Source organism: Sminthopsis crassicaudata, chromosome 1 (genome assembly GCF_048593235.1).
Source record: "Sminthopsis crassicaudata isolate SCR6 chromosome 1, ASM4859323v1, whole genome shotgun sequence".
NCBI lineage: Eukaryota > Metazoa > Chordata > Mammalia > Dasyuromorphia > Dasyuridae > Sminthopsis > Sminthopsis crassicaudata.
Window position 1 is genome coordinate 489,667,805 of NC_133617.1, and position 26,346 is coordinate 489,694,150.

The following is a 26,346-nucleotide window of genomic DNA, read 5'->3' on the forward strand; positions in this document are numbered from 1 at the left end:
CTGTCATGTGGAAGAGGAATTATGTTTGTTCTATTTAGACCCAGAGGGGAGAACCAGGAATGATGGGTGGAAATTTCAAAGAGGCAAGTTTAGTCTTCATGTCAGGAAAATCTTCCTCAAAATTAAAGTTATCCATAATTGGTATGGACTTAACTAGCAAGTAGTGTTCCTTCTCATTCAGAGTCTTCAAGCAGAGTTTTAAATGACCATTTTGGAGATGTGCTCAATTAACCAATCAATCACCATTATGTACTATATCATACATGTTTATTAAGCACCTCGCCATTGTAATATAAAGATAAAAATGAAACTATTCTTGCTCCCAGGGAACTTTTATTCTATTAGAGGAGAGAACATGTACATAGATCATTATCTACAGAAGATATCTAGAAAACTAAAAAATAATTAAGGGAGTCCTAGTAATTGTGTGATGAGGAAAGCCTCTTGTGGGAGGTGTTTTTGAATCTGAGGTCTGAAAGACATTGGGGCTCCAAAGAGGCAGAGATGAGGAGAAAATGCATCCAGGTACAGTGGACAGTCTGCACAAAAACTTGGGCTTGAACACAATAAGATGAAATGTCATGTACAGGAAACAGCAAGAAGACTAGAGTGTATTAAGGAGACAATAAGTCTGGAAAGGTAGACCAGAGCCAAATTGTGAAAGGTTTTAAATGTTAAAAAGATGAATTTGATCTTAGAGGTAAGGTCAAGTCTCTGGAGTTTACTTAGTAAAGAAGTGATATGGTTAGACTTGAAGTTAAGTTATAACCAGTTACTTATTTTATAATAAGAAGAGCCAACAGACAAAAAGTGTGTGTGTGTGTGTGTGTGTGTGTGTGTGTGTGTGTGTGTGTGTGTGTGTGTGTGTGTGATATTGAGAAGTACAAATATAGAGGCACGGCATTCAAGAGCCAGAAATTCAGAAGTAAAGACAGGAGGCAAATGAGCTTGTCCCAAAATAGAGGCATTAGGAAGCATTTATCAATGGGAGAAGGAGGGCATTGTGGCAGAAAGAAAGAATGTATCAGGAACCAATGGATGCTCCAGAGTGAGGAGATTCTAAGCACTGAGGAAAATTCAAAGTGAGATGGGAGCTGAAGCATGGTAGCAAAGTCCAGAAAGTAAAACGCAAAGCCAAGAGGGGAATTACTATATAAATGGTGATATCCCTGACAGAAACAGGGAAGTCTAGAAGACTAGTCAGGAAGAGGAAAAAGATAATTTCTAGATAGGTTGAGTTTTAATGTGATATCAAGTTAAATGTGTTGAAGAAGCAGAGTGGATGATATGGGACTAGGATACAAGACAGAGGCAGGCTAGATATAGTAGAGATGAAAACTTTTAAAAATGATGGAGAGAGAGACAGAGACAAAGGCAGAGAGAGACAGAGAGACAGAGACATACAGAGAGAAACAGAGACAGAGACAAAGACAGAGAGAAGGGAGAGAGGGAGAAGAGAGAAAATGACCTGGTACAGAATATTGGGCTACATTCATAGTTAAGGAACTTGAGGAGGAGCAATTCAGAAAGAACGAACCAGGAAAAAGCAATGCCCCAAAACCCAGAGAGGAAAGAGTTTCTAGTAGGAAAGAATGGTCAGTAGTATCAAAAACTGCAAAAAAGATCAAGAAGAATGTTTTAGTGGAGATTCCTTTTTTGGCATGAATTAGAGTGGATGGCAACTAAAGTCTTTCCTACTCTAAAATTCTGTGATTCTGTGAAATATAAAGTCACATAATGATAGATATAGATCTATAAGTGATTTTAAAAGCCATCTAATTCAACTCTTTCATAGTTTGTGCTTGACAAATGAAATAAATGAAAGAATGAATTGTAAAGCATTTATTAATCATTTACTATATACTAAGAACTACATGCTTGGATTAAAAATACAAAAAAGTAAGACAATCCTTTCCTTAAAGAAAATTATAATGTAATGAGGTGGGCTGGAGGGCAATAAGTGAAGGTGGGAGGTAGATCTGGAGAAAAGGAAAATTATTATTTTGAAATGTCTAAGAAATGATGTAGAGACCTAGTTTTGGGGAAAATAAAGCAAAAATCTCACCTATCAGTCCTGAGTTGATATAGGGGAAGAACCAAAGAGAAAGAAGTCTGTAGCGCAGGCTCCATAATTTGGAAACACAAGATAAGAAACAGTGATATCATCTAGTTACAGCAGCAAGTGTAAACTTGTACAAATATCAGAGGTCATCATCTAGTCTAAGCCCTGCCAAAAGCAGGAGTCCATGAAAAGTCAAGTTAGCAAGACTCTTAAGTGCTTGTTATATTCCAGGCACTGACCTATGCATTGTGGATACAAATACAGGCAAAAAATAAACATGGTCCTAATTCTCAAGTAGCTTATATTCTAACAGGGGAAGCTAGGTTACATGTGAAGGATTTGAAAAACTGTAGTGGGGTGGAATGGGGATAGGAGTAAAAGGTGAAGTGGAGGTGGTGGTAAAGTCTGGAGAATAAAATATGCTTGGTCTGGGCCCTTCTTCAGAATGGAGATTCTGGGGAGAATCCACTGTACAGGATATGTGGAGTGTTCATTCAGTTTCTATTATTATTCTTTCAATTTCAGTAAGATGGTCCTAGTTTATCTGAGAGTTAACCTATTCCATTTTTTGGAGGAGCCAATTCTGATTATTAGGAAATTCTTCCTTTTACTAGGCTGAAATCTGCTTCTTTATTACTTTAAATCATTTCTCCTAGTTCAACCCTTTGGGAACAATCATCCTTTTTCATAAGACAGCTTTTCAGACATTATAAGATACTGGACACATATATCCCCAATCTTCTTGGTCATATCTTAGTAGGTGCTTAATAAATGTTTATTGATGGACTTTCCTCTGGGTCTTTGCTTTGCTCTTCTTTTCCCTTCTAAGGAAGGGAAACTCAAGGGCTAAACTCAAATGTTAATACCTCTTTTCTTGATTTCCTCAGTTGGTAGGAGCTCTGCTCCACAAATTACTGAACATTCACTTTATAGATACCTGTGTTAAAAAAAAAATCTGTCTCCATGGTATATGGCCATGGAAGAAAATCAGCATCTTTAAGGCAAGGACTACCTCATTTTTGAGATTTAGAATTACCTATTGAAAGGCATAAAAATGACAAAGATGCAGCTGTGCTTATGTGGAAAATAGACAAGAATCCTGGACTAGCAAAAACATAAAATTAAGACCTGTTACTTATAACCTGGAATGATATCTGTTGTTAGTCCATGTAGTAGTTTCATAGGCCGGGTGCCTTCCCACAGATATGGTTTTGAGCCTCAAAATATTTGTGGATATGGAAAAACAATATGAAATTAGTGACAAGATCACTGGGATGCTCCAAGTGTTTCAACTCAACAGGATTTGACCATGTTGGACAAGTTAACAAATTCTTACAAATTCTCTCTCCCTCCTTCCCAATCAGTTTGCCTTATGTTGTTACTTGATGGTTGATGACTGGAAAGGAGCAATAGGTGATTCTGTATAAATACAGTGCTTTTATGTAACTTAGGTTGAAACACCCCAGTATTCTTCTGATAACTTACTTAAAACCTTGGGAGGAAATAGTTGTTGCATTAAATATTTTCAGTGTGTAGAAGGATTTCCTGGTGATGCTTTATGGCTATGAATCATGGAACACTATGATAGCAGAAGAATTACAATTACAAACAATTTGAAAAGAAATGGAAAGTACCATGGTGGGCGTAAGTAGGCTGCAGCATTATACCAAGGATGATTTATATGTAAGCAGAGTAAAAGACATAAGATTATAGATTTAGACCTAGAAGGATGTTAGAGGTCAATTAATCTAACACAATCATTTTACAGAAGAAAGAACTAAGGTCTAAAGGTCAAATGACCTCTAGAGGTCATCAAGTGGAGAAATCAGTATAAAGTAAGTACTAAGTGTGATAAGTGGCAAAGCCAAGATTCAACCCAAGGTCTAAAACAAACTCTAGTACCCCTTTAAGCCACATTGTCTCCGATTCTATAAGGAGACTAGACTACTAACATAACAAGAATAATGGATAATGGATGTCCAGTGGAAAGACTAGGGAATCAAAGGATCGCAGTTTGACTCTTTACTGCCAAATAGAACCTATGTGACCTAAAGCTTTCATGGCTTTTGATTCTTTCTGACTTCAGTTTCTTTATCTTTAAAACAATGAAGCTGAATTAGTTGACCTCTGACCTCACTTCCAGGTCTCATTCTATTATTCTGTAATCTTACTATTGTGCTGATAGTGGATTTCTTGTGGATATTTGTAATTGCCCTCTCCTTTCTTTCCCATTTGTCTCCAAACATTTACCCCATCACACCATTATAATAATTAGCTTTTTTAAATGCTGAGACAATACAATGGCACAGTGAAATCCTTATGGTTACCTCCTCTGCTTTTTTGGGAAGTTTGGCTGATGGAAAATTGGTAACAAAATTATAGTAGCTCAAGAGTCCCCAATTAGCAAAAAATTCTGAACATTGGGAGAGGTTTGGCAATTGAAAAAAAAAACACTTTTAGGTAAATAGGACGTTAGGTAAAAGGTAAAAAGCAGACTTTTTTTTTGAAACTTCCCTCAGTTTCTGAAGAGGTTGGTGGGTATAACCTGGAACTTCAGCATGAGTCTTTTGGTTTCTGATGCCTTTAGAGTCTTCCTTTCACTTGTTGCCCCTGTGTTTCTTTCTTTCCAGTTCAATTCATTAAATTTTGGACAAAGTTGGAGATTCCGAATGTCACAGATTTTATTGCTCATCCTTTGAAGTTCTCACTTCTTTTCCTCAATCTTTCTGATGTATTTAAGGGATATTGTGAAATAAGGCACTAGAACTAGGAGTAAGGAAGTCCTGAGTTCAAATCCAGCCTTTTATACTTACTAGCTGTGTGACTCTAGGCAAATCAATTGATCTCTTTCTGCCTCAGTTTACATATACATACACACACACACACACACACACACACACACACACACACACACATACATATAAAGGAGGGAAGAGGGTTAGACTTGATAACTTCTAATATACATTCCAGTCCTGATTCTCTGACTTAATGATTTCCAAGGCACAAATGGGATGAGGATTGCCTCTATAGAGCAGTTTCCCAGAACTTATAGGAGAACAAAGATAAAGGGTACAATGGTTATAAAGGAGGAGTAATTGGGTTAATAGAGAGACTATTCTCATTTAGAAATTCATGGGTCATCATAATATAAAAGGAAAGAACAATCTACTCAACAAAGCCAAACTAGACTATTCTTCCAAATAAGTCCTATGCTTTTTTTTTTTAAACTTTTCACACTGGGTACCCTGTGACATCCTCTCTTCTTATAATTATCCTTTAAATTCCTACATATCCGTTTAAGGACAGCTCAAAAATATCTTCCTCCAAGAAGCCATGCCTAAGTCTATTCTCCCTCAATCCCTCCATCATTGGTAAAGATCATTATTCCCTCAAACCTCACATGACAGTTTGCTTCATATAATTCCAATTCCCTTACATAGAATTTTGCATGATAGCTTTCTGTGTATGTGTCCTAAAACCCAATGAGATCACAAATTCCATGAAAGCAGATACTATGTTATATCTAAAGTCGATTTTCATCCTATTGCCCAGGTGAGGGCTCTATACATTGCTCAATAAACAGTTGCCTAATCAAATTGAATTAGATTGGATTTAATCCAATTGAACCCCTTCTTTTGCTCTGAAAACAATTTTGATGCTGTTATGCAGTTACATATGTTTTTGATGCTGTTATAGGGAGGGGACAGCCTGCCTTTGTGAATGGAGTCAGCAAAACCAGGATTGATATTTTACTTTTGACTTTAATTGGCTCCGTGTCCACAGGCTAGTCATTTAAACCTGTGTCTTTAAAATAAGTTTTTATATTGGCTCAAAGAGAAAATAATTGACATAGTTTTTTACAGAGAATTCTCTCTCACCTCATTAAAAAGGGGGAGAGAAAAAGGGAAAAGGAAAAGAGTAATAAGGGAAAGGTACAAAAAAAGGGGAAGGGATTTAAAGGGAGGAGATAGGGATACTAAAGTGACACAAGTGGGGCCCATAAGTTTAATATTGGGGAAGGGGTTTGGGGGGTGGGAGCAAGGGAAAAAAAGCATAATCTGGAGATATTATGATGGCAGGAAATACAGAATTAATAATTTTAACTGTAAATGTGAATGGGATGAACTCTCCCATTGAGAAGAGGCAGATAGCAGACTGGATCAAAAGTCAGAACCCTACAATATGCTATTTACAGGAAACATTTAAAGCAGGGAGATACATACAGAGTAAAGGTAAAAGGCTGGAGCAGAATCTATTATGCTTCAGATGAAGTCAAAAAAGCAGGGGTAGCTATCCTTATCTCAGATCAAGCAAAAGCAAAAATTGATCTAATTAAAAGAGATAAGGAAGGAAACTATATCCTGCTAAAGGGAAGCATAGACAATAAAGCAATATCAATACTAAACATATATGCACCAAGTGGCTTAGCATTTAACTTCCTAAAGAAGAAGTTAAGAGAGTTGCAAGAAGAAATAGATAGTAAAACTATAATAGTGGGAGATCTCAGCCTTGCACTCTCAGAATTAGGTAAATCAAACCACAAAACAAATAAGAAAGAAATAAAAGAGGTAAATAAAATATTAGAAAATTAGGTATGATAGATCTTTGGAGAAAACTGAATGGTGATAGAAAGGAGTATACTTTCTTCTCAGCAGTTCATGGAACCTATACAAAAATTAACCATATATTAGGACATAAAGATCTCAAAATTAAATGTAGGAAGGCAAAAATAGTAAATGCTTTCATTTCAGATCATGATGCAATAAAAACTACATTCAACAAAAAGTTAGGGGTAAATAGACCAAAAAGTAATTGGAAACTGAATAATCTCATCTTAAAGAATGACTGGGTGAAAGAGCAAATTATAGAAACAATTAATAATTTCACCCAAGATAATGACAACGATGAGACATCATACCAAAATTTGTGGGATGCAGCTAAAGCAGTAATAAGGGGAAATTTTATATCTTTAGAGGCTTACTTGAATAAAATAGAGAAAGAGAAGATCAATGAATTGGGCCTGCAACTTAAAAAGCTAGAAAAAGACCAAATTAAAATCCCCCAATCCTAAAATTAAAAGGAGAAATTAATAATATTGAAAGTAAAAAAAAAACTATTGAATTAATAAATAAAACTAAGATTGGTTTTATGAAAAAACCAATAAAATAGATAAACCTCTGGTAAATCTGATCAGAAAAAGGAAAGAGGAAAATAAAATTGTTAGTCTTAAAAATGAAAAGGGGCAACTTTTCACCAATGAAGAGGAAATAAGAGCAATAATAAGGAGTTACTTTGCCCAATTTTATGCCAATAAATTTGATAACCTAAGTGAAATGGATGACTACCTCCAAAAATATAGGCTTCCCAGATTAACAGGGGAGCTTAAATAGTCCAATTTCAGAAAAAGAAATAGAACAAGCTATTAATCAACTTCCTAAAAAAAATCCCCAGGACCAGATGGATTTACATGGGAATTTTACCAAACATTTAAAGAACAATTAGCCCTAGTGTTATATAAACTATTTGGAAAAATAGGGAATGAAGGAGTCCTACCAAATACCTTTTTTGACACAGAAATGGTACTGATACCTAACCCAGCTAGGTTGAAAACTGAGAAAGAAAACTATAGAGCAATCTCCTTAATGAATATAATTGATGCTAAAATCTTAAATAAGATATTAGCAAAACAGAAAACCATCCCCAGCATAATACACCATGATAAAGTAGGATTTATACCAGGAATGCAGGACTGGTTTAATATTAGGAAAACTATTAGTATAATTGAAGATATTAATAATCAAATTAACAAAAACACTATGATCATCTCAATAGACACAGAAAAAGCATTTGATAAAATCCAACATCCATTCCTACTAAAAACACTTGAGACTATAGGAATAAATGGACTATTCCTCAAAATAGTCAGGAGCATATATTTAAAACTGTCAGTAAGCATCATATGTAATGGGGATAAACTGAAATCTTTCCCACTATCACCATTACTATTCAATATTGTATTAGAAATGCTAGCCTCAGCAATAAGAGTAGAGAAAGAGATTAAAGGAATTAGAGTAGGTAATGAGGAAACCAAACTATCACTCTTTGCAGATGATATGATGGAATATTTAGAGTACCCAGAGATTCTACTAAAAAGCTATTAGAAATAATCCACAACTTTAGCAAAGTTGCTGGATACAAAATAAATCCACGTAAATCTTCAGCATTTTTATACATAACCAACAAAATCCAACAGCAAAAGATAACAAAGAGAAATTCCATTCAAAATAACTGTTGATAGTATAAAATATTTGTCATCTATCTACCAAAAGAAAGTCAGGAATTATGTGAGCAAAATTACAAAACACTTGCCACAAAAATAAAGTCAGATTTAAATAATTGGAAAGACATTAAGTGCTCTTGGATAGGCCGAGCAAATATAATAAAGATGACAACACTCCCTAAAGTAATCTATTTATTTAGTGCTATACCAATTAGACTTCCAAGAAACTATTTAAATGGCCTAGAAAAAATAACAACAAAATTCATATGCAAGAATAAAAGGTCGAGAATTTCAAGGGAATTAATGGAAAAAAAGCAAATGAAGGTGGCCTAGCTATATCAGATCTAAAACTATATTATAAAGCAGCAGTCACCCCATTTGGTATTGGCTAAGAAATAGACTAGTTGATCAGTGGAATAGGTTAGGTTCACAGAACAAAATAGTGAACAACTATAGCAATCTAGTGTTCGACAAACCCAAAGATCCCAACTTTTGGGATAAGAATTCATTATTTGACAAAAACTACTGGGAAAACTGGAAATTAGTATGGCAGAAATTAGGCATGGACCCCCACTTAACACCACATACCAAGATAAGATCAAAATGGGTCCATGATTTAGGCATAAAGAATGAGATCATAAATAAATTAGAGGAACATAAGATAATTTACCTCTCAGACTTGTGGAGGAGGAAGGATTGATCACAAAATAGAAAATTTTGATCACATCAAATTAATAGACTTTTGTACAAATAAAACTAATGCAAACAAGATTAGAAGGGAAATAACAAAGTGGGAAAATATTTTTACAGTTAAAGGTTCTGATAAAGGCCTCATTTCCAAAATATATAGAGAATTTACTCTAATTTATAAGAAATCAAGCCATTCTCCAATTGATAAAATGGTCAAAGGATACAATTTTCAGATGATGAAATTGAAACTATTTCTACTCATTTGAAAGAGTGTTCCAAATCACTATTGATCAGAGAAATGCAAATTAAGATAACTCTGAGATACCACTATACACCTGTCAGATTGGCTAAGATGACAGGAAAAAATAATGATGAATGTTGGAGGGGCTGTGGGAAAACTGGGACACTGATACATTGCTGGTGGAATTGTGAAACAATCCAATAAAGATTCTGGAGAACAATCTGGAATTATGCCCCAAAAGATATCAAACTGTGCATACCCTTTGATCCAGCAGTGCTATTCCTGGGCTTATATTCCAAAGAAATATTAAAGAAGTAAAAAAGGACCTGTATGTGCCAAAATGTTTGTGGTAGTCCTTTTTGTAATGGCTAGAAACTGGAAAATGAATGGATGCCCATCAATTGGAGAATGAGTGGGTAAATTACGGTATATGAATGTTATGTAATATTATTGTTCTGTAAGAAATGACCAACAGGATGAATACAGAGAGGCTAGGAGAGACTTACATGAACTGATGCTGAGTAAAATGAGCAGAACCAGGAGATCATTATATACTTCAACAACAATACTGTATGAGGATGTATTCTGATGGAAGTGGATATCTTCAACATAGAGAAGATCTAATTCAGTTCCAATTGATCAATGATGGACAGAATCAGCTACACCCATAGAAGGAACACTGGGAAATGAGTGTAAACTGTTTGCATTTTTGTTTTTCTTCCCAGATTATTTTTACCTTCTGAATCCAATTCTTCCTGTGCAACAAGAAATTTGGTTTTACACACATATATTGTATCTAGGATATACTATAAGACATTTAATATGTATAGGACTGCCTGCCATCTAGGGGAGGGGGTGGAGGGAAGGAGGAGAAAATTCAGAATAGAAGTGAGTGCAAGGGATAATGTAAAAAATTACCCATCCATATGTACTGTCAAAAAAAAGTTATAATTATAGAATTAATAAAAAATAAAGTATTTTAAAAAAGACTATACAGTATAGAGACTACAGTTTTGTTTTAGTGAGGGATTCTCTATAGAGATGAGCTAGATTATACTGTGTTCTATTGAATGGGGCCAAGAGATTTGGCTCTGGGAACAGGTGCTGGGGCACCAAGTAAAACATTCTCACCTATCACCTTCCATTGTGGTCCTCAAGAGATTGGGGCTATTACCTAACCATACCATGTATCTTAAATAAACTAACAAAGGCCATAAGAGTGCTAAAAAAATTTTGGGGTTTGACTACATTTGATTGTTCTAGGATTGGAAAGGTACTTTGACTGGACTTAATAATTTTTTGACTATAAGAATCAAATTGCCAATGTAATTTCAGGGGAACATAGATAACTAGAAGAACCAGGAAAAGCATCATGATGTGTATAACTCAGGGATCAAGACTTGAAATGTGATAGGGATTCCCAAGGGGTGAGGGTGAAGAGGCAGAACATTTCATGTAAGTTAATGGGGTAATTTTCTCAGAATATAGAGTTCCAAGAAAGAGAGCTGGGTAGTTAGTTTGGAGAGATAGATTGAATCCAGACTGAAGAGCTTTAAATGCCAAACAGAGGAATTTACATGTTATCCTACATTAGGGATTCTTAACCAAGTATTTATGGTTCATGGATAGATTTCAGGGAATCCATAAACTTAAATAGAAAAAAAATTTATTTATTTTTATTGAAATCTAACTGAAATCCAACATTTTCTTCAACTGTGAATTCAATTCTTCAATACATTATTTTAAGAAGGGGTCCAGCAATTTTGCCAGATTATCAAATGACGACAAAAAAAGAGGTTGAGAACTCTTGTACTAGAGGCAATAGTGAGCCACAGAAGTTTTGTGATTATTGCGACTTGTTCAGCTTTAAGAATAATAATTTGACACTCTGTGGACAAATTTTAAAGAAGACAGTTGAGATATAAGAAATAAAAGCAATAATACAGCAGATATGAGATGATGAGGGCTTTCATTATGATGAGTGTGTTATGACTGGAGAGAGACAAGTGTTGTGGAGATAGGATCAACAAGATTTGTCACTTACATAGATGGAGGATTAAAGTAAGAATGAAGATTTCTGGTCTACAAACGTAGATAACTAGAAAAATATCTTATCACAAGTAGAAAAGTTAGGATAAGCTATTCATTAAAGAGGAGAAAGAAAATTAATTCTATTTGGGACATATTGATTGTGAGATGCCTATGATATTTCCAGGTCTATTTATGAAGCAGACAATTGGAAGTATGGTATAAGAATTTAGGAGACAAAAGAGGTAAACGTGGACATTTGGAAGTCATCAGCATAGATATGGCAGTGGATTTCTTGGGAATTGATAGGATCATCATGAAATAAAATGGAGAATGGAAGAGAAGAAAGTCCAGGACAAAGCCCTTGCATAGACCCATGCCAAAGAGGCAAGACATGAAGGATGATTCTGCAAAGAAGAATGAGACAATTCAGACATGTGGGAGGAGAACCTGAGAATGAAGTATCACAAAACCCAGAGACTCAATTGAATCTTAAGCACCTATTATGTGTTTGACCCTGTGTTAACTGCTATGTATAAAGACAGAAAAAATCCTTCTCATTAGATATGGACCCACACTTAACACCATATACCAAGATAAGATCAAAATGGGTCCATGATTTAGGCATAAAGATTTAGGCATGAGATCATAAATAAATTAGAGGAACAGAAGATAATTTAACTCTCAGACTTGTGGAGGAGGAAGGAATTTATAAGCAGAGGAGAACTAGAGATCATCATTGATCACAAAATAAAAGATTTTGATTACATCAAATTAAATAGCTTTTGTATAAACAAAACTAATGCAAATAAGATTAGAAGGGAAATAACAAATTGGGAAAATATTTTTACAGTTAAAGGTTCTGATAAAGGCCTCATTTCCAAAATATATAGAGAACTGATTCTAATTTATAAGAAATCAAACCATTCCCCAATTGATAAATGGGCAAAGGATATGAACAGACCATTTTCAGATGATGAAATTGAAACTATATCCACTCATATAAAAGTGTTCCAAATCACTATTGATCGGAGAAATGCAAATTAAGACAACTCTGAGATACTACTACACAGCTGTCAGATTGGCTAAGATGACAGGAAAAGATAATGATAAATGTTGGAGGGGATGTGGGAAAACTGGGACACTGATGCATTTTTGGTGGAGTTGTGAAAGAATCCGGCCATTCTGGAGAGCAATTTGGAATTATGCCCAAAAAGTTATCAAAATGTGCATACCCTTTGATCCAGCAGTGCTACTACTGGGCTTATATCCCAAAGAAATACTAAAGAAGGGAAAGGGACCTGTATGTGCCAAAATGTTTGTGGCAGCTCTTTTTGTAGTGGCTAGAAACTGGAAAATGAATGGATGCCCATCAATTGGAGAATGGTTGGGTAAATTGTGGTATATGAATGTTATGGAATATTATTGCTCTGTAAGAAATGACCAACAGGAGGAATACAGAGAGGCTTGGAGAGACTTACATCAACTGATGCTGAGTGAAAAGAGCAGAACCAGGAGATCACTGTACACTTCAACAACGATATTGTATGAAGATGTATTCTAATTGAAGTGGATATCTTCAACATAGAGAAGATCCAATTCAGTTCTAGTAGATCAATGATGGACAGAAACCGCTACACCCAGAGAAGGAACAATGGGAAAGGAGTGTAAAATGTTTGCACTATTGTCTTTCTACCCAGGTTACTTATAACTTCGGAATCCAATTCTTACCGAGCAACAAGAAATTTGGTTTTACATACATATATTGTATCTAGGATATACATTTAATATATATGGGATTGCCTGTCATCTAGGGGAAGGGGTAGAGGGAGGGAGGGGATAATTTGGAAAAGTGAATACAAAGGATAATGTTGTAAAAAAAAAAATTACCCATGCATATGTACTGTCAAAAAAATTATAAAATTAATAAATTATCAAAAAAATAATCCTCCTCCTTAAGGAACTTAATATTTGACATGGGGAGATAACATATATATATATATGAATATACAAAATTGTAAAGAGCTGGAACTCTGTATTTGAATCTAAGACAGCAAAGCACTTAAGGCTAATTGTCTACTTAAGGTGTGATAATGGTTCTATAAATATATGGTGATGTGATGGCTCTCTTCACAATTGGTGCATGCTGAATGTGTTGTGATGAGGTAATCAGAGGCAAGGATTGGAGGGCTGAGGGAAAGGGTCATACTCTCTCTGTCTCAGCATGCTGAGGAGAGAGTACTTCAGGCTCTAGACTCCAGAATCCAGGATTCATTTTTGGCAAGTGGCATGGCAGCTTGCTTGCCTCCTTCACTTCTCCTCCTAAAGACCAAGAACTTTGACTGATCCTGACTCTGACTGATCCTGAGACCCTCCAGAGAGCTAGCCTGGACATTATACAAAATGTACCAAAAATAGATCTAAGTAGTTCGGGAGAGAGGAGGTACTAGGATGTAGAAGGATCAGGAAAGGTTTTATGCATAAAATAGTGCCTGAGCTTAATCTTAATCTTAAAGGAAGTTATGGACTTTAGAAAATGGAGATGAGGAGACAGTACTCTGGAATCAATGTAAAGACTGGAATGTAATGTATTAGGAATAGGAACAAAGCCAATTTGGCTGTATACCAGTGCCTAGAGGATGGGTAGGCTATCTATAAGGAATCTGGAAATGTTTTCTGGGGCCAGGCTGAAACAGGTTTCAAATGCCAAAGAGTTTACATTCTAGAGGCAATTAAAAGAAGGAAAAGAAAGTTTCCAGGAAGAAATTCTGGTCAAATGCTGGAAAGAGGTAAAGAAAGATAAGGACTGAAAAAAGTTCATTGGATTTCCCTACAAGGAGATCATTGTTGACTTTAGAAACAGTCTCAGTCAAGTGATTGGGATAGAAGATGTTGAGCAGAGTGAGAGAACAGTTATACCTGTACAGGTGTTAATAGGAACTTTGGCAAAATCCTCTTCTCTTTTCTTCTTGAGATCTTCATCTAATAGATGTAAAAAGCAATTTTATTTATCTTCAAAGTATACATTCAGAATTCCAAGTATCAAATATTTCTCTTTTATTATGAATAGTATAGGGATCTGGATGAATTGAGATAAGTTTCTGTATTTTTTGAGGTCTTTCTTTAGTAGAAATCTATTAATTAGGGATCAAAGTGAGTTGAATAAGCTAGCCTCTTATCAAGAGAAAAGACTGGAAACCTGCTAGAAATAAATTAACACTTGCTCAGGATCCCCTAGGGCCTAACTAATTAAGCTGCCAATATGGCTAACATGCAGTTTGCCACAGTAGTCACCAACAGGAACTCACAAAGTTTGACGACAAAAACGAGAGGTCTGAGAATCTTCCTTCCAGAAAATAGAGAAGAGGAAATTTTCATTTAGCTTTAATGTTGTACTTTCTTTGTGTTCCATGAAATAGCTATGAATATAGAAAATGTACATCACTATCCATTTAAAATATTGGTACACAAATACTTAATAAATCCTGGGTAACTGATTCACTGATCAACTAGTCTATTTCTTAACCAATACCAAATGATTTTGATGTAAAATATTTAGATTAATTGAATAAGAAACTGAGAATGTAAAAAAACATAATTTCATGAAAAAAAATTGAATAAGCAATAAATGAATTCTTAAAAAAAAGTAAATTTCAATACCAAATAGACATTTAAGGAAATTTGATCAAATATCCAAAAAATTATCAATTCTAATATTACCTAAGTTATTTACAAAAATAAAAAAGGAATGTATCTGGCCAAATTCTAAGAAACAATGTGGTCTTGATAGATAAAATGGAAACAAAACAGAGAAATAAAACTGTAGACCAATATCTTTCATGAATTTTAATGAAAAATATTAAATAATTTATCTATAGCAAAACAAACCAGTAACATATTAAAATATTACATGCTATTATCAGTTTTTATTTATATGAGGAATAGGGAATTGGTTCAATATTAGAAAAACTATAAATATAATAGACCTTATTAATAACCAAAATAATAATAGTGACATGATTACATTAACAGATGCAGAAAAAGCTTTTAAAAATACACTTTAAAAAATTAAAAACATTAAAAGCATAGGAACAAATAAATCATTTATAAATATGGTAAATAACATCTCTCAACCAAGAGCTAGCATTTTCTATAATGGGGAAACACTAGAAGTTTTTCTAATAAAAACAAAGAGATCAAGGACATATAATGAAATCACTGTTAGACATAATGCTAGAAAATCTAGCTATGGCCATAATCCAAAGTAAAGTGACTTACCCAGTATCACACATTTAGAAAGTATTTGTAGCTAGAAGTGAACTCAGAAAGATGATATTCCTGACTGACTCCAGGCCCCATATCCATTTTAATCCACTCTGTCACCTAGCTGCCCATTGAATTTATAGACAGACTTAAACTGAAGAAATATGGGTCATTCCAGGATAATAAAAATGGCAATATTAATGTCAGATCACGCAATCGAACAAAAGGTAATTTATGTCAAGAAAAATATGTAAAACATAGTGAGAAGAAAGAATGCCTATTTTAAACCAGACTATAGGGAAAACATCTCTGTATTCAACTTGTAGGATAAAATTATGATATCTAGGATATAGAAAATTGATTAAAATATATAAGAACTAGATCTTTTCAATAGATAGTGGTCAAAGGATAGTTAATTCTCTAAAGAAGAAATTCATAATACCACCAAACAAATGAAAAATACTCCAAGTCACTAATCATAAAAGTAATATCAAGTGGCTTTGATAATTAGCAGCAATTGAGTTTTTAAACCTCAACGTATAGAATAGAGAATATGACTATAAAATAGTTACTGCAGAAAAGAATAGGGATTTTGATTGGGCTGCAATTTCAGTATGTGTGAATGAATACTATTCCATAGAAACCTAAATTGCAAACTCAGGCTCTATTAGGAAAAACTCTACTTGGCCCAGGTCAGTCTACAGCTATTCAGTTCTGGTCACATTTTGGCAAGGATTCTAATTAGAATCCTCCAGAGAAGAATTTTCAGAATAGGGAGAATAGAGGAGAAGGAAGGAAACAAACATTTATTAAGTGTGTATACCATATGTCAGATATTGCACTAAGCATTTTACAAATTATTTGATTTGTTTTTTATATCATTTGATCCTCACAACTCTGTGAAATAGATGCTATCATTATCCCTATTTTATGATTGTGGAAATGGAAGCAGAAAAAAGTAAAGTGATTTGTGCCGCCTCATATAACTAGGAAGTATTAGAAGCTAGATTGAAATTCAGGTTTTCTTTAATTCAAATGAAGATGCTGGAGGTATAAATACTAGAAACCATGCACCAATTGAAGAAAAGAAGAAATATGGAGGAGGTAATAAAAACTAAATACCACAAGGGCTATCATAAAAAAAGGAATTAAATTTGTTTTGGAGTTCCCATGGGGATAGGATTAGGAATAATAGTGAAAGATACAAGAAGAAGAATTAGACACAATGAAAAGATGAGAGTCTTTAAAAATATATATAGTTGTCTAAGATGGAAAAAGCTGCCTCCGGAGAGAGGGGATTTACTATCACTAGAGATCTTCAAATGGAAGATAGATGACTTATAGTCAGGAATGTTGCCAAGAAGGGACAGATACATATTGGACTAGGTAGCAACCTTACTCTGGAGAATCTATAATTCAGTGATATGAAAAATGAACCACTTTTCAAATACATGGTCACACCAGGGACCATGTCATGAACCCCTTTAGCAGTCTGATGAAACTTATGAACCCCTTCTTGGAATAAATTAAATAATAGATCTTAAATTGCACTTAGAGGTGAGTGAAAATAAAGATGTGATTTTTCATCACTCATGTTCATGGACCTCCTTCCCCTGAAATGAACCCCATGGGCTCTCCTGGTACTCCTTCTTTGTTTCTGCCCAGTATTTCTTTCCCTTTTAAAATGCTTCTTCCTCTTTTCACTCTCTGTGTATTAGACAAGGTCCTGTCTTTGATCTTCTGTTCTTTTCTTCAGCCCAGAATCAAACCACCTTTTAGACACTCTCTTGCACAGATGCTTTTTCTCCCTCCTCTCCAGGTGTTTTTTCCCTCTCCTTTCCCTTGTTAATTTGTGTCATGAGATCTAAAAGATGACACATTTTCTTAATTTTCGATTTATGCACACACAATAGAATATTCTTACTATTAGTGTACTATCATCATGTCACTTTATTTTAGATCAGAACTATACTAGAACAAGGCAACTAAGGGCTTTGCTTTAGGGTGCTAAGCCAGAGAGGGGTGGTTTTCCTTCTCTGGTAGATCTCCTTTGGCCTATGTCCTAGCCAGCCTATCTCTATAACATGACTTTTAGGAGATCTCACAACCTGCAGATGTATCTGTCTTATGTTTTCACCCTACTCTAAGTCAAAGGAGACCAATGATGCTCTTTTTGCTATTTCCTTCTCCCTGTGCCTGCCATCTCTTCTTGGAGTTTAGGGATCATCAGCTGCATTGTGGGGCAGTGAAGCCCACTTAAGTGGTAGACATGTTGCACTTTCCAACTTACAATTTTACCCCCAAGAGTTAGTGGTTTGGATGAGAGCCCCCTATTAACAGCAATGAAGATGAAGGCTTCTGCTGGGAAGTAGGGAATACCCTAAGTAAGGTTCTTTTGTGACTCAGTCTCTTTCCCTCCTACCCACACTGCATCCGTGTCCTAGATCCCAGAATTCTGAATAACAACTTTACTTCATCTCTGCCAATTTTCCCCTATAATTTTCTGTCCTCCTCTACTTTTCCCTCTTCCTTTTCCCTGTTTTAGGAAAACATTTGTTTTGAAAATTTTTGCCTCCTGGTCATCTTGATCCTGCTTGACTATAGCAAATGAATCTCCCAAAGCTTTGCCAATGATGTGACAAAAGGTTACAGACTTAATGCAGCAGATAACAAAAAAAAAAAAAAAAAAAAAAAAAAAAAAAAAAAAACCACATGTTATGAACTGAACTTGTAAACAACATCAACATTGATACCTTAGGGATCCAAAAAAGTTTGTGTCCTTCTCTTCTCTAAGCTCACAAGTTAATACAAAAATGTATTATGGCTATGGGAGAAAATCTGAATCATTCATTATTGAATTCAGAATATTCCACTGAGTTAAAAAAAATCAAACTAAACAAACTTACTTTTTAAAATGTATTTTCATTTGCTTAAATTTTCGTTAAAAAAAATTTTCAGCTAACCAATAACAGGAGCTCTATTTATACCTTTCTTACCTGTACCAGATTCCATCCTTTAAGAGATTCAGCAATGATGGATGTGACGGAGGGGCAGACTCCTCCAAATACCATGAGGTGATTAGGCCCATATTTTATTGCGTCATAGAATGCTTTTAGCCCTTTTGCATTATCACACTGGAGAAGACCAGAGAAAGAGAGAAAAAGAGAGATAGAAATTAGTATTAAAAGTAATTCTCCTGGTTATTACCAAGAACAATACATTTAAACACAAAATCCCATTTAGCTGGATTTAGCTTATGAGAATAGAGAGCTGCTTACTAACCCTTAAGTTTGGTAGAGGTATGCAGGGGTGATGTAAAATGTAAAATATTTAAATTTTGTTAGTTTACTTAGATCCTCTCTGAACCACTGTCTACCTCACTCAATTTTTGCATTCCTTACATCCCACAAACTCAATGCTCTCTGGAACATTCTGTTCTCATATATTCTTAATAAAAGTATATGACAAGTTCACTCATACAAGTTATTATGGAATTAATATTTTTCTCCTCTCAGCAATTATCTTCATTTTATAAAGAGAAATTTTGGAAAGGACAAGGAAGACAGTGAAGAGAACAATTCTGTATTCTTCAATATGGAAACTCTTAGACTTTGTAGACAATATTAATAAATTAAAGTAATTATATTAAATATCCCTAGTGGGTAACTTTCTGGTAATAAATCTCTTGTGCATTTAGCTATATTTCAGATATATGACACATGCTTGCAGCCTTTTCAGTTTGGTAAACCTGTCATAGCTTAGTCTCTGTTGACATGTTGACATCTTTGGGCATCGGAGTCACCTTCATGTCACTAAGAGGCATGGGTCATTGGAGGTTCACTCTTCTTCCTTTATCCTTCAATATTTGTTAAGTATTAATATAACTATCACTATCTTAACTGCTAAGAATACAAAGGACTAGATAAATTTTTACCCAAAAATCTCTTTGAGGAGACAAGCCATACACACAAAAAGATAAATCATAATAAAATAATCCAATTTGAGCAACTAATTTTTTCAATTAATAATTCTTTATATCGTCATTGTATAAATCTTTATTTTTCTTCACAGAGATCTATCATCCAAGTACATATTCATATGGACAAAGGGTTATATGTGATTTGAGGGTAAATTGATCAATATGCATTTATTATGTATTTACTATGCACCAGAAACTGCTAAGTTCTGCCACAAAAAGACAAATAAAATATAGTTTCTGCTCTTAAGGTGCTCACGATCTAATGGAGGAGAAAATATGAAAATAGCCACATTCAAACAAGACATATATGATATCAATTGAAGATGATCAATAAAGGAAAGGCACTAGTATTTGGTGGATGATAGGATGTTTCTCATAGAAGATGGGATTTTATTTGGGGATTGAAAAAAAGATAGGGAATTTAGGAAAAAAGGAGAATATTCTGATAATGGGAGTGGAGTGGGGGACAGCCAGTGAAAATTCATACTCTAGAATTGGGATATCTTTTTCAAAGAACAGTAAGAAGTCATTGTCACTGGACTGTAGAGCACATGAGAGAAAATGAGAGGAAAAAAAGACAAGAAAGGGTGGAGAGGGCCAGTTGATGAAAGGCTTAGAAAGACAAAGAATTTCATATTTGATCTTTGATAATAGTCAACCACTAGAATTTATTTAATGGAGGTGCAATATTGTCCAGTTTGGATATTCAGAAGATCAGTAGACTAGATTAGGGAAATCCTTGAAGCAGGGAGACCAAGCAAAAACCTATTGTAGTGTTCTAAGCATGAAAGAACCAAAATGGCATCCCCATGTTAGAATTGAGTTACAGTGTGCTGACTGTGGTTGATCAGAATGCTTTACCATAAGTCAGACATAAATAGTCCCTATGAACATTTGGAGTGGCTTCTCTAAATTTTTTATAATTCCTGTTTCTTCTGAGCTAATTCAACTTTGATTTGCTCCTAGAACCCAGAGCCTTCTTTGTTGAGGGCATATCATGCTATGTAGGCCTATGCCAGTGCTTCCCAAAAAGGAAACCATGGAAGAGAATTGGTTGAGCTCTCTGATCTAGACAATAGATACTTATATCTCTCATTCATCTCCTCTCTACCCATGTCAATTTCCTCCTAAATTAGGTTCCCATCACTTCTCATTTTGATCTATAAATGCCTCCTCAGTTTTTTCCTTGCCTCCAGATTTTCACTTCCACAATCCATTCTCCGAAAAGCTACCTTGATATCCTAAGACACAGCTCTGATCACTACTTAAGAAGTTCCTATGACTTGGCTCATGACTACTTCTAGAATAAAATAGAAGTCTATTTTTCTGGGCATATTTCACATTCTTTCATTTATGTATAATGTATTCAAACTGGTCAATTTGCTGCATCTTTTACATGACATTCCTTTTCCCATATCTTTTGCTTTTGCATGAGCTGTCATTCATACTGGACTATTGAATCAGACTTCAAATTTTTCTGTCTCACATTTCCCTCGACTCCAATGCATTACTGGATTGTAGCTGCCAATGTTGTTGTTCAGTTGATTAGTCAGTCCAACTCTTCATGACCCCATTTAGGGTTTTCTTGGCAAAGATATTGGAGTAGTTTGGCATTTCCTTCTCCATCTCATTTTATAAAACAGGAAACTGAGGCAATCAAGATTGATTTATGTTTGACTTTAATTGTGTGATAACTGTTTTGTAAGTGTCTTCATACAATTCCTAGGTCTGTCTTGGCAGGTGGTTTCCCAAGCATTTTATCTTATCTATAGTTATTTTAAATATAATTTCTATTTCTCTCTCTTTGCTGCTGGGCTTTTCGTAGCAAAGACCCTGAGTTAAGTGACTTGTTTGGGTTCCCACAGGTAGTAAGTGTCTGAGGCTAGATTTGAACTCTCCCTGATTTCAGGGATGGAGCTTTATCTGATATGCCACCTAGCTGCTCTTGGATTGTAGTTACCAAAGTTTTCCTAAGGAGAAGATCTGATCATGTCACTGTCCCTCCCATCCAATTAACACTAGTGCTCCCCTTTACATTTAAGATCAACTAAAATTTTCTTTTGTCATTTAAAGCAAGTCACTTAACCTTTGTTTGACTCAGTTTCTTCAATTATAAAAATAATAGCAAATACCCAGGATTGCTATTTCCACCAAATGAGATAATATTTGCAAAGTGTTTAGGACAGTGCCCAGGCATGTATCAGGTGTTTAATAAGTGCTTGTTTCCTTCCTTCTGTCCTTCTTTTCCCTATTTCTTCCTTAATTGAGCACAGGTGACCTTGAAGCACATGTATGTGATTGTGTGTGTGTGTACATATATATATATGTATATATATATGTAAAAAATATTGCGTGATAACTGTTTTGTAAGTGTCTTCATATAATTCCTAGGTCTGTCTTGGCAGGTGGTTTCCCAAGCATTTTATCTTATCTATAGTTATTTTAAATATAATTTCTATTTCTCTCTCTTTGCTGCTGGGCTTTTCTTAGCAAAGACCCTGAGTTAAGTATCACAGAATAAAATGTTATGTTTTCTATTCTTAATTTTTAAATTAGATAAATTTAAACTCCCCAACTTTTTTTACAGTTTCTGTGGACTACCTTTTCAGGTAATGAGTTCCTTATAACTCAAGTATTCAAGAGAAACTGGATGATTGATCATCAATGATTCATGCATCAGATTAAGAAGATGGATGGGTTATATAATAACAGCTAACATGCATCTACATTAGAAAGCATGAACATACATTATCTCTTGAACATTGTGAGAAGGGTATTATATTATGATCATAACCATTTTGCAGGTAAGAAAATATGGACTAAGGCTAAATAAATTATCCATGGTTACATAGTAAGTAAGTATCAGAGGCAGGATAAAAATTCAGGTCTCTCATGAGGTCACTTTTCCCATTACATCTTGCTATATAAGATTCCACTGGAGGAGCGGAACCTGTTTTTTATTCTTTGTAGGTCAGTGGCCCTTAAAAATGTCTCCACCCTTGTTACCACACAGCTAAATGTAACAGAAGAAGTTTAGTCTTTAATCCTGTTTCTGAATCTAATTGATTGAATTGAAGTTTATTGCATTACTTGAATAAAATTCCATGAATTACTTTCAGCTTATTTTCTAATATGTGGCTCAGGACAATTTCAGTAAATTACAATGATATCTTATAATATTAATGAGTCAGCCATATTAATATTGATGTTAATCATTCTCCTTTTCCCCTCCCCTAAAATTAAGCATTGCTTCTCAACCTGCACAATCTGTAAAACTAAGTAAAGGCAAAACAGAATTCAGCTTGTGCTCTTTGGACAGTCCTGAGACCTTAGGCATTCAGGAAACCCTACTACAGTTCTTGTCATACTATGTCACCTGCCTATATAGATCCATCTTTATTTGGCAACATGATCATCTCTTTGTATATATTCTATTGCAAGAAAAACTTCCTTAATTACAGTATAGCAGTCTTCTCTCTCTTCCAATCCCCTTCCCTCCTTACTCCCCCTCAACTAGACATACAGTTTACCCTTAATCTCTCAAGGTTTCCTGGCACCTCTCTAAGACTACAAAATTAGAGAAAAGTGGTGATCAACATCATTGGAAGGAATTTCTGTTACTCACGAAATAGTTATGAACCCAAAACGATATGTATAGATCTATAAAATATTGCATATGAATTATTACAGCTATGAAATCACTATAGTGACATGTTATATAAATTTTGTATGATAAAGGGTTATATAAAGGCAATTGGCATGACCATTTTTCTTTCTCACTCTAATTTTTCTGTTCTTGGAGGTCACTGACAAAATTAGAGCAGGGCCAGATACCATCCAGTTATTTTGCCTTAATTTATATGATAAGAACAATGGTTTCTTGCTGACTGTAGTTTGAAAGGAAATCTAACTTGAAGTCTTCACAAGTGAATTTTCAACTAATAAATATGTTTTAAAAAGAATTCTTTTGGTATTTCAATGTGAGAATAATTCATTTAAATAAGATGATTGGTTTATTTTCAGAATCTGAATGTTTTGTCTTTAAATGTCAAGACAGCGTTAAGCTTTTGTTCTATAAAACAGCTCTATCAGTGACATACTATGGTCTTGGCAAACCTTCTGCTAGAGGCCAAATGACGATCCCAGTTTTGAAATAATCAGTATTATACCTTCAGACAAAACATAATTTTGTCTTTTTTCTAGGCAGAGAATCAAGTTCTGCTACATTTTTATTGTCAGACATCAGGAAATGTTTGATTCACTGTTATTTTGGCAGGAAAAAAAAAAGAACTGTCACTTGAATTTTCCCTCATTTATTTCAAACTTCCCCTTATGGTTGAATAGTATTTGTGCTGATAATAATGGCTGACATTTATAACACTTTTTAAAGGCTTACTTTGCATACCTTAACTCATTTGATCTTCATAAGAACCCTGTTAAAGTCATAAGAATATATCAAATAAATCTTTAAACTAATGACTAATAATTAAAACAACTCTAGAACAACTAAAAATTATCTCCTACTATCTGCTAGTGTTCAGTTCAAGATACATCAGTTAGGTACCTACTGTATGCACAATCCAGTGTCGGGCACAAAGTTTTGATAAGAAATGACTTCTGTACTAATGAAGCTTAGTTGGTTGAATAGCTCAATTTAAGAGGTAGAAGTGATTTTAAGGATTAGGTCACCTGTTGGGATTGCTGGGTGAGGACTGGGGTTGTCTGGATGGTGACAAGGTGAGAATTCAGGTTTTCTGGACAATTACAAGGTGAGAACTCAGGTTGACTTGATAGAGGGGGCAAGCTCATTGGCTGGGGTGGTTCTTCCCAGAAGCCCTTGCATTATCCCACGCCCATTCTCTGGGAGGATAAAAAGAGACAGCACTGGGCGCAGAGAGCAGATCGGCCTGGAGAAGGATAAGAGCTGGAGGAGATTCAGAGCCAGGATTCAAGAAGAAAGACTCTGCATTGCATCAGGCTTGACGGGGCTCTCTGCAGGAAGGGAAGTCACTTCTAAGGACAAGAGTTAACAGCAACTGCCTGGAGACAACGGTTCGTTACAGGAAGAATAATCTGTCTGAGAGATTTGAGTAGAAGACACAGCAGATCTCTTCCCAGAGAGTGATCCGACAGCTTTTAGAGACGACAGCTCGTTACAATTGGCGCCCAACGTGGGGCAAGGACTTTTGCTTATCCTGACAAGAGGAGCTAGACCAGACCTTCGCAATTTGGCGCCCGAACAGGGACAGACACAGTCCTGATTCCAGTGGAAAAGCTTCAGATCTAGATCTCAGTCTCTCTGACCCAGAACCGTGAGTAACAAGGAAACTTTGTTAAAGATTAAGTGAGCGTGCTAATAGATAAATAAGGAACTTAACTTGTTAAGGGCTAAACCAGGAATCTCTTATAGCTGAAATGGGGCAGATGTTAGCTAAATTCAATCCCTGGACCTCATCCGACTCATCCTCAGCCCCAGAAGCAACCTCAGCTCCACCCCCATTCAGGAGTGGTACTATAGAGAGTATAATCAACATAATTGAGGAGCAGAGTTTACTTGTAACCTGGGTACAGATTGCTAAACTCTTGGCTGCATTAAGACGCACATCCCCTTGGTTCTTAGAGGAAGAAAAGATAGATGTAGATAAATGGAAGCTAGTGGGATATGAAATGAAAGAATTTCAAGCAAAAAATGGGCCTCGTTCAATTTCTGCAGAAGTATTTTATATCTACAACATAGTTCAATTAGCCTTAAACTATCAAGCAAGTTGTAGGAGAAGGAAAAGTTCTAAAAATGAACAGAGGAGGAAGTGTGAGGAAAAAAGGAAAGATCAAGATCTTTCCCTAGAGCAAGAGGATTTAAATGAGGAATTATGGTATGATTCTCTTGAAGAAGCTTCAACCCTGCCTAGAGAACAGATTATTGACAGGCCCACATCAACCCCACCTTCAGAGATGGAGGAAGAAAGAGGGGAAGAGGCAGAAACACAAACAGGATTGCCTGTGAAGAAGCCTAAGCCTATGACAAGATTAGAAAAAGCATTGGTTAAAGCTAAGAGAGAAGGACAGGATATAAGTGATTTTATACATGCATATCCTGTGATTGAAAATACTGACTCTGTAGGTAAAAAAAGGAGAAGATATGCACCTTTAGATTTGAATAAAATTAAGGATTTGAAAAAAGGTTGTACCCTTTATGGGGCTACATCAGCTTATGTCAAAATGTTACTAGATGGTTTGTCTTATGAAGTCCTAACCCCGAATGATTGGAAATCCATAGCAAGGACATGTCTGGAACCTGGAGATAATTTATTATGGCTTGCGGAATTTCATGAATTATGTAAAATTCAAGTCAGATGCAATTTGGACATAGGAGTTAACACACAATTCACTTTTGAGCACTTGGCTGGTGAAGGTCAATATGGAGAGAATTCAGAACAGATTCATTATACCATGACAATATATGAACAAATTGCTAAGGCTGCAATAAAAGCTTGGGGTGTCCTTCCTGGACAGAAAGATCGTGGAGAGGCTTTTACTAAAATACAGCAAGGTCCCAATGAACCTTTTGCAGATTTTGTGGGACGTTTGCAAACTGCTGTCAAAAGAACTATTGGAGAAAATTCAGCTACAGAAATAATGACCAGACATCTGGCTAAGGAAAATGCCAATGAGATTTGCAAAAGAATTATATGGGGATTAGACAAAGATGCTCCTTTAGAGGAGATCATAAGACGCTGTGCTACAGTGGGAACAAATGCTTTTTACACCCGGACAATGATGAATGTGGAAAGACAGGGTCCCTC

At 35.2% G+C, this 26,346-nt stretch overlaps 1 protein-coding gene across 1 annotated transcript in view; it reads right to left on the bottom strand.

The window, feature by feature from the left end:
• Positions 1-26,346, bottom strand: part of GABBR2 (gamma-aminobutyric acid type B receptor subunit 2) — an 802,190-nt gene that overhangs the window by 551,884 nt on the left and 223,960 nt on the right. The window contains 1 exon segment of the mRNA XM_074281401.1: positions 18,561-18,698. Within this exon segment, the coding sequence (XP_074137502.1) occupies positions 18,561-18,698 (138 nt within the window).